The sequence below is a fragment of the Pseudophryne corroboree genome, chromosome 3, assembly GCF_028390025.1.
Source record: "Pseudophryne corroboree isolate aPseCor3 chromosome 3, aPseCor3.hap2, whole genome shotgun sequence".
Classification (NCBI taxonomy): domain Eukaryota; kingdom Metazoa; phylum Chordata; class Amphibia; order Anura; family Myobatrachidae; genus Pseudophryne; species Pseudophryne corroboree.
In genome coordinates this window covers 586,002,614-586,016,839 of record NC_086446.1, presented here as the reverse complement: position 1 = coordinate 586,016,839, position 14,226 = coordinate 586,002,614, and the positions used below count along the sequence as shown (strand labels likewise).

The 14,226-nt window shown below is 44.5% G+C and overlaps 1 protein-coding gene across 4 annotated transcripts in view; it reads left to right on the top strand.

Moving 5' to 3' along the window:
• ADAMTS14 (ADAM metallopeptidase with thrombospondin type 1 motif 14) overlaps nt 1–14,226 on the top strand; it is a 363,846-nt gene that overhangs the window by 108,318 nt on the left and 241,302 nt on the right. For all 4 annotated transcript variants that reach the window (XM_063961436.1, XM_063961435.1, XM_063961437.1 and 1 more), the window contains exon 5: nt 10,106–10,189. In XM_063961436.1, the coding sequence (XP_063817506.1) occupies nt 10,106–10,189 (84 nt within the window). The remainder of the gene's footprint in view (nt 1–10,105; nt 10,190–14,226) is intronic.

Below are 14,226 nucleotides of genomic sequence, written 5' to 3'. Positions count from 1 at the left end.
CCGGTGGTCAGCATACTGACGCCGGAATCCCAGCAGCGGAATTGCGGGTGGGGGGTGGGAGGGATTGGGCGAGTGCAGCAAGCACCTTGCTGGCTTGGTGGCTACCTGCGGTTGCCACGGGTTCTATTCTCACTCTATGGGTGTCGTGGACACCCACGAGTGGGAATAGTCCCTGTTGGTCGGCATGCCGACTGTCGGGACTGTGAGAGAGTGGGATGTAGGGGGAGGTTATGTGACCGTCCTTCTCCTGACCGCCGGTCACATGAATACATCCCCTCCCACACACACACACACACACACACACACTGTGAGACATATGCCTCCCATGGCTCTTTTTGTCTGTGGTATTATTGGCTGCTGCATGGCCTCATCTTCCGCACCACACAGTGTCTGACCATGAGAGAGATGCTGAGCTCATCGATGCCTCACCTCTTTTCTCTCACTGTATTTCCAGCGAGTGCTGCAATTTTGGTCAGTTTTACCTATAAAATGATCAGAACAATAGTAATTAGATCTTTATATGTTATAAATGTCTTCTTGTATTATTCTTCTAAATATTTTTAGAGTCAAAATTGTGGAATCTGACAGGTAGTATGACAGGAGAGCCTCTGCTTCCCTTGCCTACACTTAATGCACATCACTGACGATGTAACCCTTCTGACTGCTACAGGCAACTTCAAGATCAATGCAAATAGAATGCTTGTCAGAAAATGTATGTGCACATGTTCATTCACTAATATGTTTGGATTGCAAACATTGAAGCACATTTACCATGAGACTGTATGTATGAGTCCCAAACTAACACCAGTAGATCCTCCAGCTGACAGTTTTGTACTCTGGTAAAATAATACTAATAAATGCAATTCAACAAAATACAATAGAGACTTTTACATTATGCATCACATTTATTCCAGTTCAGAATAGCTTTGTCTCGACATACTAATAAATACATCATTCATAAATCATATAACACGTATTTTTACATTATTGTACTATAATTTTGAACTAGCATTCTTAAAATTACGGTGACACACAACCGTAAGTTACAGTTCAATATATTCAATATAAAATGTAGTGGAAAGGTAACTGAAAGAGTAAAAACAACATGGTTCCTAATGTGCCTGCTAGGGCTTCATACAGCCTGCACCCTTCATTAACATAAAGCACCCTCTGCTCCATCACAGGATTCCTTTTCCCAATTGGTAAAATGGTAATCTCTGCTTTTGCATCATGGGCCAAATGAAAGTGATTACGTAGTAGAGGGAAAAGGCACCATATACTGTAGCCAAACAGTAGTGCAATGTTACAGCCAACATTATTTTCAGTGGTTGTCAGCAGAGCCCTGTGGGGGTGGACTGGATACAGAACACGATTCTGCTTGCTACGTGTGTGTGCGGGTTTGGAAAATAATAACATGTGTTTTTTTTTTTTATTTAATATTTTTATTAAGTCGAGTAAACTGTTACAATACAGACAGGAGATGACAACTCCGAATGAATATTGAATCACATACATGTTATCCCGTGAAGGGGTAACCCAATATAACAAGAACAAGGGAGTACGTCAATAATGACAGATGTATATATCGACTACAATTTTTCTGTGATTAAACAATGATAATCCTAAAGAGGAAAAGTAGTAAAAAGAAAGAAAGAAGAATCTGAGGAGGGGAAAGATAGAGTGGGAGAAAGAGAGGGAAAGGGCAAGGGAATGGGAGAGTGGTGGATCGTCAGAGGAGCTAGCAGGGTGGGGATGTGCCTGGAAGGGCAATACCTCCCTGGTCCAAACCATGTCAGCTGTCCCACCGAGGACGGCATAGCATCTCTTATATCTATTATGACCTTTTTGGTATAGGTTAATACAACATACCGCATCACATTACATCACATCACACCACTGAGGTGGAGGGTGTAGTAAAGGTGAACCATGGTTCCCATATCCTCCTAAATTTGTCCGATCTGTCATGTAAGGATGCTGTGATTTTCTCCATCGTGGAGATATGCCAAATTTTAGCTATAAGCATGCTCCTAGGGGGGGTATTGGTTTTTTTCCAATTCTTGGCTATAACACAGCGAGCTGCATGTAAGATTTGAAGTACTAGGCTGTTTGCATGGCTATCCAAATTGGGTAAGGGAAGGCCCAGCAGGGCCGACCATGGGCCCAGGGTTATTCGTGAACAGAAGATAGAACTAATAAGAGCTTCCACCTGAGTCCAGAACATGTGTATTTTTGGGCAAGACCACCATATGTGTTTGAAATCTCCGGTTTGGCCGCATCCACGCCAACATAGTGGGGAGGACCCTGGAAAAATCCTATGCAAGGTCGCAGGGACCCGATACCATCTCGTGTATACCTTATAAGAATTTTCCTTTACCAAGGAGGAAATTGAAGACTGGGCTACTTTTTGTCTAATGGTTTCCCAGGAGTCTTCGTCGGGGGGTGGGCCTAGGTCCTGTTCCCACTTACTTTCATGGGGGAGTAGATTTACTGCCTTCAGGGAGCGTAACAAACCGTAGAGTATGGAGATAATACCCTGCCGCATGGGGGAGTAAATGCAAAGACGCTCCAAGGGGGTAGGCTGGCGGATAACTTGGGATTTGGGAAGGGAGCTTAAAAAGGAGCGGAGTTGTAAGTATTCATATACTACAGGTTGGGAAATATTATATCTGTCACTTAGCGATTGAAGGGAACGCCATGAGGACCCATCTATAAAATCAAACACCAGACATGGGCGCGGGTCCAAACGGAGCCACGAGTGGGACCGCAATGTGGAGCCTGGGGGGAAGTCCCGGTTATCCCAAATGGACGTGATGGGTGAAGGGAAGGTGGACAGGCCGTAATGTTGAATGCAGAAAAGCCACAGGGAGCAGGTGAGTTTTGTTGAAGGAATACAAGTATGCATAGACCGTAGTGGCTTAGTTGGCGTAAGGAGGGAGACCAAAGTGGAGACCCCGGCCGCAGAGAGTTCAATTCGGATCCAGGGTAGGTGGGGGGTTGGGGAGAACCATGCTAAAGCCTGACTCAGGTGGGTTGCATGATAGTATTTACGGATATCCGGCAAACCCCTACCTCCCGTTAATGGGTCGCGTACTAGGGTGGAGGTCCTGATTCTAGGGGGCTTATTAGACCATATAAATTTTACGAAGAGTTTCTGCATTCGACCCAAGGCCTCCGCGGGGATATTTACGGGAATTGTTTGCATCAGATACAGAATCCTGGGGAGGATGTTCATCTTTACTGAGACTATTCGTCCGAACCAGGCTATGATCTGTTTATCCCAAGCTCGAAGGTCTGACTCTATACACTTAAAAAGAGCTGGGAAGTTCTCCGAGTATAGAGAGTCGTAGGAATTAGTGATATACACACCTAGATACTTAATTTTCTTGGTGCGCCAGGAGAAATTAAAGTTAGCAGCTAGGAGAGATCTGGTACTCCCGTCAAGGTGCAGGGGGAGGGCTTCCGATTTAGAGTAATTGATGCGATATCCCGAATAGTGAGAATATAATGATAGGGTTTTAAATAAATTAGGGATAGAGATATTAGGGGAGGAGAGGGTTAAAAGAACGTCGTCAGCGAATAGTGACAATTTGAATTCCTCCCCACCAACAGAGATTCCTCTGATGTCGGGGTCGGACCTAACCAAACACGCCAGAGGTTCGATCGTCATAGCAAAAATTAGAGGTGACAGGGGGCATCCCTGGCGTGTACCGTTGCTGATGTGAAAGAGGTGAGAGTCTTTGCCATTAACCCGGACTCTAGCAGAGGGGTTGGAGTAGAGTGCTTGAATACCCTGAAGTAGGCTTCCTCCCAGGCCGAACCTGCGTAGGGTGGCGAACATGAAAGGCCACAGTATTTTATCAAAAGCCTTCTCTGCGTCAAGCGAGAGAAGGATAGAGGGCAGTCTGGTTTTGTTAATAAGATGGACCAGATTAATGGTTCTCCGTGTATTGTCTCTAGCTTGTCGGCCTGGGATGAAGCCCACCTGGTCAGCGTGTATTAAGTGCGGCAGAATTGGGTTTAATCTTAGGGCTAGAATTTTAGCAAATAGTTTAATATCGTTATTTAATAAAGAAATGGGGCGGTAGCTAGCACAGGAGTTAGGGTCTTTCCCAGGCTTATGGATCAAAACTATTCGTGCTTCCAATGCACGGGGAGAGAGGGGGTTACCGTTTAGAAAACCATTGAAAAGTCTACAAAGGTGGGGCAATAAAGTTCCCTTAAATTTCTTATAGTACATAATTGAGATCCCATCAGGTCCAGGGGCCTTACCTGGTTTCTGAGTTTTAAGAGCATTCTCTAACTCCTCGACAGTAATCTCTGAGCTTAACTGGGAAATTGTCGAGTTACTCAAGGATGGTAGATTACATTTATCTAGGAGGGAATTGATCCCCTCATCAAATCTCTGTGACGAGGAGGGGGTCACTTCCGAATTATACAGTGATTTATAGAACCCTTCGAATTCATCTAAAATGCGATCAGGATCATGAGTCAGAGCTCCTTGTTTGGTGCGAATGGATAAAATATTTTTGGAAGAAATCTGAGCCCTCAGCTTTCTGGCTAGAAGTTTATCTGCTTTATCTCCTTTTTCATAATATATCTGGTTAAGACGTCTAAGGCACTGTTCAGTTTTGTGCGATAAAAGCATATTGAGTTCGCCTCTGACTTTAAGTACTTTTTCTAAATCAGCAGAGTTTAGAGAGGTCTTATGGGCTTCCTCCAACTGATGGAGTTGATTGGATAGCTCTAAAATTTTTTGGGAACGCTGTTTGTGGAGTCTGGCCGCGGTCTGGATGAAGTGGCCCCGGAGGACCGCTTTATGTGCCTCCCACAGAGTCATGTCAGATATGCCGGGTGTTTGGTTTTCGGTGAAATAATCAGTCAATGCCTGAGTGGTTTGTTGTAGCACTTCAGGCTGTTGAAGGAGGGCATCGTTAAGGGACCAAGAGGGGGGGGAGGGAGTACAAGCTAACCCAGACAGAGTCACAGATATAGGGGCGTGGTCGGACCACGTTATTGGATAAATACAGCAATTCTGGATTTTAGAGGTGAGGTCTCTTCCGACCATTATCATGTCGATTCTAGTATATAAATTGTGGACAGGGGAAAAAAACGTATAATCTTTAACTAAGGGGTCGGCAACCCTCCAGGAGTCAAACAGTAGATGATTCTTAAGTAGCGAGTGCAAGGCTCTGGAATTACGGGCGCTTAAGTGTGACTGGGATGGTGGGAGGGGGTGGGAACGATCAAGATTATGGTGTAGTATAGTGTTAAAATCTCCTGCCATTAAGAGGTCACCTTTCCTACATTGGGCAATTTTAGAGTCTAAGGAAGCAAAGAACGAGGCCTGATTAACGTTGGGAGCGTAAATATTGACCATAGTAATGGGAGCGTTATTGAGTTTGCCTACTATAATAAGGAACCTACCGCGTTTGTCTTTAATGATTCGGTCTGTTTCCAAATGTAAATGAGTGGGGATCAGAATGGCGACCCCTCTTTTCTTTTGGGTGTGGTCGCAGGCGTGGATGGCGACAGGATGGTGTCTAGAGCGCAGTTCAGGATGGGAGACACCTCTAAAATGCGTCTCCTGAAGAAATACCAGATCTCCCCTCACCTGCTTCAGAAAAAGAAACAATTTGGTCCTCTTTTGGGGACTATTGAGACCCTTTACATTATAGGATATTACATTAATAGACATGTTGTTACCAGTATGAGCTTATCATAATTAAACCTGATGGCCCAAGGATGATCTCCCGGGGAGACAAGGGGGACAAGGGGGAGAGGAAGAGTAGGAGGTGAAGAAAGAGGGGAGAGAGGCAGGAGAGAAAAAAAGAAACATCTAGAGAACTGTAAAATAAACATGTAAATTTGACCGAGCCAACGACCCATTGTACACGACGTACGGGTCCGTATGTTTGAGCGCCCGTATGGGGAGTCTAGGGGAGATACCAACTCCCCTATGCTCAAACTTGACTATAGTGGCTCGGCGGGGGGACGCAGCTCCGACCACCGGGGGGCCCACCAACTAAATCTGGGGAGGGCGGCCGAGGGGGTCGGAATAACATCTAACCATAATGAACCACCGTTAAGAACCAATAAACAGAATAAACATACGCTACATTATATAAGCTCAGCTCAGGGAGGAACTATTAAACCTCCAAATCAGATAGCATAACAGTATCAATGATCATATAATAACCCGTCAGAGCATCTGTAAAGGAGCTTTCATGGAGGGTCCTGATTTGTAGAGATTTTCTCCGGGACTGTCGACCAAAGGCGTCGAGGTGCTCGTTGTGGGAGGGGAGAGTTCGGTGAATGTCGGAGATCTGGTGCATCTCGCGGGGAGGATGATTTATTGGGCTCCGGAGGGGGTAAGTTCAGTCTTAACAGAAGCCTGTGTGCCTCTTCCTTGGACCGTGCTAGCATTCTCTTTCCATCAAGCTGTACAATTAGGGCGAAGGGAAAACCCCATCTGTAACGGATGTGATTATCCCTGAGGATTTGGGTGTATTCCTTCAGGTCGAAGCGCCTCTTAAGAGTAGTAGGGGATAAGTCCTGGAACACCAAGAGCTTGTGAGATTCGAACAGACAGACGTCCTTGTTCCGGGCAGCTGTTAGGATTTTATCTTTAGTTTTGAAATAATGGCAGCGTAAAACTACGTCGCGAGGAGGGGACGAGGTTGAGGGTTTTTGGCGAAGGGAACGGTGAGCCCTATCCAGGAGGAACTGTTCACGTGGGACGTCCGGCAGGAGGTGTTGAAAGAACCGGAGAAGGAAATCCTCCAGTTGTGTTGGTTCCACCGATTCCGGGATGAATTTAATGCGCAGGTTATTACGTCGTGCGCGATTATCAGCGTCCTCCTGTTGGTCCTGGAGTAAGTAGATATCCTCTTGCATGACTTGAACAGAATGTTCTAGCTCCTGCTGGAAAGTGATGACTTCATCAATTTTCTGTTCAACATCATTAGTGCGGGCCCCGAGATCAGATATCTCCGCCTTGAGACCGGAGATGGCTTTGTGGATCTCGGAATGGAAGGCCTGTTTTAGCGACTTCATTTCCGTTAAAATTGAGGAAAAGCAATCTTTCATGGAGGGGTCTGGGACAGACGAGTCTTCCTCCGATTCCGAAACCAAGTCAGGAGGTGGGGCGGCAGGTAGTTTGGCTGTACTAGACTTCATTTTGGAGATAAAAGACGATATTTCCGCCGATGCTGCTGTGGCTTTCTTAGACTTGGATTTAGATTTAGGCATGGTGTGCAACAGTCCCGAAGATAGAGAAGGTCATAGGTCAGAGCAGAGCCATAATGTAAGTAGTTAGTGATTCATCATGAAATGAGTATAGAGAATAAACATAGTAAGACCCCCAGGGTCGCACCCCCAGGCACTCAGCAAGCCATTCCCCCGGCCACCAGTATCATGGAGGGCTGATATGTGGAGGTGCACTGCCAACGTAGAGGAGGGAGCAGATGGACCAGCATATGCGGGGGCCCAGCTGAACGCAGCTTAGATGCCCAGCGTGTACCCCGTGGTCCTAGGTGAGGAGGAGAAGTTAGCAGGCCTTGGAAGTGATATCAGGGGACCCAGAGCGAGTGAGTGTCACCGGGCCGGTCTCAGCTGGACGTAAGGCGTAACGGGCCGTCTCGCTGGCACCGCGCCGGGTGCAGGGCCCTTAAGCAAGGACGGCCTAGTTATAGTGGGGAAGATGGTGTGTGTCCCAGCAACCCGGTGGAGGTCAGGCGGTAGGAGTGCTTCCTCCGTTCTCACCTCTCATCAGGCCGGAGGCGGGCGGCAGACGGCGGCTGGTGCCAAGATCCCTGATCGGCGGTGGCGGTGATGGTGAGCCGCCTAGCAGCGGCGGGACCCGGTCCTCCCAGCGGCAAGGAGAATAGCGGTGGAGAGGAGGGTGGTATTTGCTTACCCGGCCGGGCTCCCGTCTCCTCCCGAGCTCCGTGATCAGAGGCAAGATGGCCGCCGCCCCGTCCTCGTCTCGGCAGGCCGCTTCACCCGCTCCGTGTCCCGCAGCTCGAGGACCCGGGTCGTCAGGTGGAGTGCTGTGGGAGCAGACAGGGTTGCTGTCCGGATTCCGTCAAGGGTCCAGGGGGGTCTCGGGAAGACAGGTGCGTGCGTGTGGGTCTGGATGTCCCGTCCGGCCCCGGCTCAAAATTGAGGTCCTGGCTCCACACCAAGGGGAAGGCCGCAACCCGCAGGAGGGCTAAAAAGCGCTCCCCGATTCCGCGGGTCCCCCTCAGTGGTTGCAGTGGGGTATAAAGGAGTAATAGAGGGGCTCCTGGGTTCTCAGGGAAGGGATAAGAATCCGTGGGATTAAATGTTAGATAGTGCCCACTGGAGCAGCACAGAGTTGCTTCTTCTCCCTCTGCTAGCCAGGCCACACCCCTGTTTTTTGTTTTTTTATGCAATAAAATGATCATTTACTTCTATCTTTATACTAATATATATATATTGTAAGATCTCACAAGCAGGGTCATAGAAACATAGAATTTGTCGGCAGATAAGAACCACTTGGCCCATCTAGTCTGCCCCCTTTTTTTTTTTTTACATTATTTTTATCTCTAACCTTATTTGATCCTTATTTCTTTGTAAGAATATCCTTATCTCTATCCCATGCATGTTTAAATTGCTCTACTGCCTTAGCCTCTACCACCTCTGATGGGAGGCTATTCCACTTGTCCACTACCCTTACTGTGAAGTAATTTTTCTGCAAATTTCCCCTGGTCCTCTTGTACTTTTTCTTACCTCACTTATATCATCACCTGCCAACAGTGGCACCAAAGCTTTGCGTTCGGCTGTCCCGCTGCTGATTTAGGTCTTATGACTGCTGATGCAGCAATGTTTATAAACCTAGCCTTTGGTCTGCAATGTTACGTACTGTACTGTACTGTAACTCACTTGATGTGTATGTGCGTACATACTGTTCCTGTTTATTCGGTGCGGACCCCTTATGGCAAAGGAAAAAGGATAATGATATAAATAACACAAACTTGAGTTAAATAAACCTATTCAATATGAACAGCTTAGTAAAGACCTAGTAATGAGGAAATCAGTATTTTTAAGAACTTTTTAATGCCCTGTGATGAGCGCAAACTCCCCCTGTCCCCTATTTTCACCTATTTTAACTATTTTGTATCAGGTTTCCTCTGTGAAGTGGACATAATGAAAAATGGTCCATTTGACTGTATTCTGTATTCCACCAGAATCTTCTGACACTTTTCTATTAACTTTCCAGTTAGGCCTCAGAAAGGTTTGCAGTCTGTTAAAACAAGGTTTATAAAAGGGGAAGGGCTGTAGGTTTGTATATTTATGTATCCATGGAGACTTCAGACAGTCTGTCCTCTGATATGTGTTTCTTTATTTGGCGTTAACATCTTTCGAGGCAGCTTCATCTCTCATCCACCACGAGCACAATTGGAACTATGTTCTAGGAATGAAAAGGCAAAAATCACTAGGATATGTGATACCCCAATCTGGAAGGAAGGGGATTCCATATTGCTAGCTGTCCTTTCTTCTTTAACACTCCGTAGAGGCACAGCTCATTGCAAACTAAAAGGGCCCATGTCTTAGTAAAAACGTATTCGAAATGTAGTCGATACCTATTTCTTTATATAACTTTGCTGTCTCATATTCTCTTTTTGTTACTGAATTGGGATAAATCAAGGTGTAGGTCACCTTAAAGTGAAAACTTCCTTTTTACATACTGTACCATTGCTCCTTCCTTACCACAATATCTTATACCAGTGCTTCTCAAACTATATGCCAAGGACCCCAGGGTGCCTTGGGGTACTTGCAGGGGTGCCCACAATACAAATTGTTAAGTATGTATATGAGGAACTTCCATTTGTTTCAAAAGTCTTCTTGGGTCTAAAATATACAACTCTTTTTTTTATTATTTTTCCCTGATTCTTTTTCCTTATTTATGTTATTGTGTTTGGATTTCTACATTTGTGGTTAATTGTGTGTATATGCTCTAGTAATGTTTCTATGAAGTTAGATTTATTTTATATTTTGGAGAAGTTCAGTTGGTCATCTGATTTGTAATTTTTTAAAATATATTTCTGCTAACTATAAAAAAAAAATATATATTTTTTTTCAGGTAGATGAAATTTACCATGATGAGTCTTTGGGTGTCCACATCAATATAGTGCTGGTCCGAATTATTATGGTAGGATACAGACAGGTAAGAAAATGGATGAGTTTCTATGTTTACTGTAGACCCTTGGCACTTCTCAGTTTAGGTGCAGCCTCCAAGAAGTAGTGTTTATTAAATGGTCACATAACATTGATTTAGAAATGTAAAACATTTTGTAACATTGCCTGTTTTGATAGATTTCACAGATAAAATCAGTATGGTGTTACATTAATCTGCCCTTTCCAATCCATCAACACCTTCTCTCCCCCAACCCCTAGTGCTGTTTCTCTTCCAAGCTATGAAAGCAATTTCTGTCTAAATCCACCATCTACCTTTTTCCACCACTGATGTTTCTCTCTCAATCCATTAACACCATCTCTCTTCCAATCCATCAACACCATCTCTCTCCCAATCCATCAACACCATCTCTCTTCCAATCCATCAACACAATCTCTCTACTAATTTGCAAACACCATTTCTCTCTCCAGATCCACTAACATCATCTCTTACAATCCACAAACACCATCTCTATCCCAATCCAACAGCACAATCTCCCTTTCTTTGCCGACCCCATCTGTGCCCCAGTATACAACACCATCTACCTTCCTGTATAGATACCAGCTCTCCCCAAATCCACAAACATATCTCTCTCCCAATCCACCATTATCTCTCTCCCAATCCATCAACACCATCTTTCTCCCAATCCACCAATTCTACCTTTCCCTAAAGCCACAAATATCATCTCTCTTTACTGAGCTAACAATGCCATCTTTCTCTCAATTGACAAACACAGTGGGCCCCATTTATCAACAAATTTTAGCTAATTAAAACTCATTGCATATGATAAATGGTGTTCCAGTCAGTCAGTGCCCAATTGTCAATTTTTCACATGACAGTTAGGAGCGGATTGGTTGGAGCACCGTTTATAATATGCAACAAGTTTTAAATACCTAAAACTTGTTGATTAATGGTCCCCTGTATACCTTCCTTTGCCAAAACCATCTCTTTCCCACTCCACCAACACACTCTGTCTCCCAATCCAGCTACACAATCTGTTTCCCAATCCACCTACACAGTTTCTTTCCCAAACCATCTACATCATCTTCCAATCCACCAAAACCATCCTATTTCCTATTTCCTAATCCACCAGCACCATCTCTCTTCCGCCATAACATCACCTCTTTACCAATTTAACTCCACCATCTCTATCCCACCAATCCATGAACACCATCTCTCTTCCTCCACCAACACCAACTCTCTTCTAATCCATTAACACCATCTTCCTCACTCGCTTCACCAACACTTCTCACCAGGGATATTCAATTGTCCCAGCAATTATCAGGGATTTTGTTTCACATGCCTCAGGCAGAAGTAAAATAAAAATGTATGTGTAGAGCGGACTTCACAGGCAAAAAAATATCAGAACCAATTGAATATCCAATATGTCTCTCCTGATCAACAGACATACAACATACACCATTGCCCCCATTCCAACAACTCTCATCTCTCTCCCTGTGCAGTATAAAAGCACTGGCTTAAACTGTAAAGAATTAATACCCCTTTTCCACTAGCTTTTAAAACATGGGTAAATGCGCGGGGGCGCGCATTTACCCGTGTTTTTCCCTAGTGGAAAAGGGTCCCCCTGCAAATTCTCGGATCAAGTGATCCGGGAATCCTACCCGGGTAGCTTGCCGTGTTGAACACGTGTTCAACCTGGTAAACTGTGTAGTGTGAACGGGAGCCGTGTCGCCAACCCGGCAATATGCAGTGTCACCAACCCGGCAATATGCTGGGTTGGTGAGCGCTGTGGGAAAGGGGGGCTGTAGCACAGGTCGCAGCCGTGTCAGGCGACACGGCTACGACCCGTGCTACAGTGGAAAAGGGGTATAAGTAATTTGACAAGGAAACAAATGTACTCTTACTCTGTAGACACATTTAACAGACTGATTGCAGCAGCTAAGTAGCATAAGATAGAAACATAGATCATGTTACATTTTTATATGGCAACTTGGGTTTGATTAGCAGTACAGACTTCTCCCTCGGTCCTTCCAGCGACCTCTTTAATAGGTCATTAGAGAGGGAGGCACATAAATAATTGTACTGTATGTTTACCTTTATTACGCTCCTTTATATCCATGTTGTGGCCAAGTTATTGTATAAATCACATTATTATATTATTATTATTATTATTATTATTATTACTATTATCATCATTGTCATCATTATCATCATTGTATTACTGATTCTTTTCTTGCACAGCCATAGAGACAAAGGCGTACTGTAGCTACCATAGGTGCAGGGAGTGCAACTGCTATGGGACCCAGAGCTGAACATTAAACTTAAAACAGATCTAATTCTTCACCTCAGAGAGTGAAGTGTAAGAAAAATAAAACTAATAATGTATTTCTGTTTGTCTTTTATGCAAGCAAAACACATCTGAATCTTTCACAAGCTTCAGTTTGGCAGCAGCATTTCTTCTGCCCATTTAGTACATGATTTTTATACATGAATATTATTATTATTATTTATTTATTACCAGTTATTTCTATAGCGCACACTTATTCCGCAGCGCTTTACAGAGAGTATTTGCCCATTCACATCAGTCCCTGCCCCAGTGGAGCTTACAATCTATATTCCCTATCACATGTACACACAGACACATTCACACTAGGGGTAAATTTTGTTGGGAGCCAATTAAACTACCCGTATATTTTTGGATTGTGGGAGGAAACCGGAGTACCCGGAGGAAGCCCACGCAAGTACGGGGAGAATATACAAACTCTACACAGTTAGGCCCATGGTGGGAATCGAACCTATGACCTCAGTGCTGTGAGGCAGTAATGCTAACCATTACACAATCCGTACTGCCCATGTTATTTTCCATACTTTCGATTCGTACTGAATATGTTATTTTCGATAAGGGCTTGCAAACAGCACCTGTGCCGTGTCTTAATGGTAATGAAATAGTGTTGGTCAGAGTGTCTGTAGATAGAGAATCAGCATTTCATAGATCCTGGTCAGATGTTGATTGAGATCAATGGGCTTTGAGTATTATAACAACCAATGCAAACAAGAGACAGCACAGCAAAGATCTATTATTGTAGACTGCCCCATCCTTTACTCCTTGCTTACTTGAAAGGATTGTATTCTGAGTAGGACGCATCAGCGATGTCGGGCACAGTTGCTTTCTTCTGCACATGAGTCCAGATAGCGTGCACACACAGTCGGGGTTGCAGTTGCGGCGCAGGGAGAATGTGCGGTGTCAGAAATGTTTTGAAAATGTATTGGGCATTACTGGGCAATGACTGGGAAGTGGCTTAGTGGACGCACGGAAATATCCCACCTTATCAGCATGTTATGGGAGTGTTGTGGTCATGATGTAGATAGTGGCTGCATACAGAGACACAGAGTCGATAGCAGAGAAGGTCATGCTAAGATGCACCTGCAGTATCCCAGTGTATACGGATGCTGACAGCTGGCCTCTCATTTGCATTAAGTCGCTGGCCCGCATCTGTCAATAGATGCGGTCATGGACACGGTGCATCCGACTCATGATCAGTCCCTTTGTTCGTACGTACGTGCATTAGGACTCATTGTTAATGTGTGATCTTTTCGTTTGTTGTACAAAGACAGAGGTAATTCTTTTCTTTATGTGAGGTGATTCATTCTCGTAGGTTTGCTGTGATTGCAGTGTGTATTGATGCTTACTGTGGCTGTTTATTAGGTTGCATTATGTGCATGAAGTCGTCATTTGCCAACTAGATCATTTTATTTTCTCCTTTCCATTTGCTGTAAATTCCTGAATATTTATCCTACTGGGTAAAAAGTTTTCTCTCATAGTCAAGTCTACTATCAAAGGCATGGATCAAAGAAGTAGCATCTTACTGTGAAAATTCTTTCTGAAGATGCTGTGCTATTTATACACTTACCACCAAGCCCCTGGTCCATCATCTAGTCCTGCAGCTACAGTGTGTCTCTTCTATACTTATTTATTTCTGAGTGTTACTAGTAACCATTATACATAAGGCAACTTGTTGTTTTGTAGTAGTACATTAAAATCATGGAGATTTATTATTTAGCTGTAA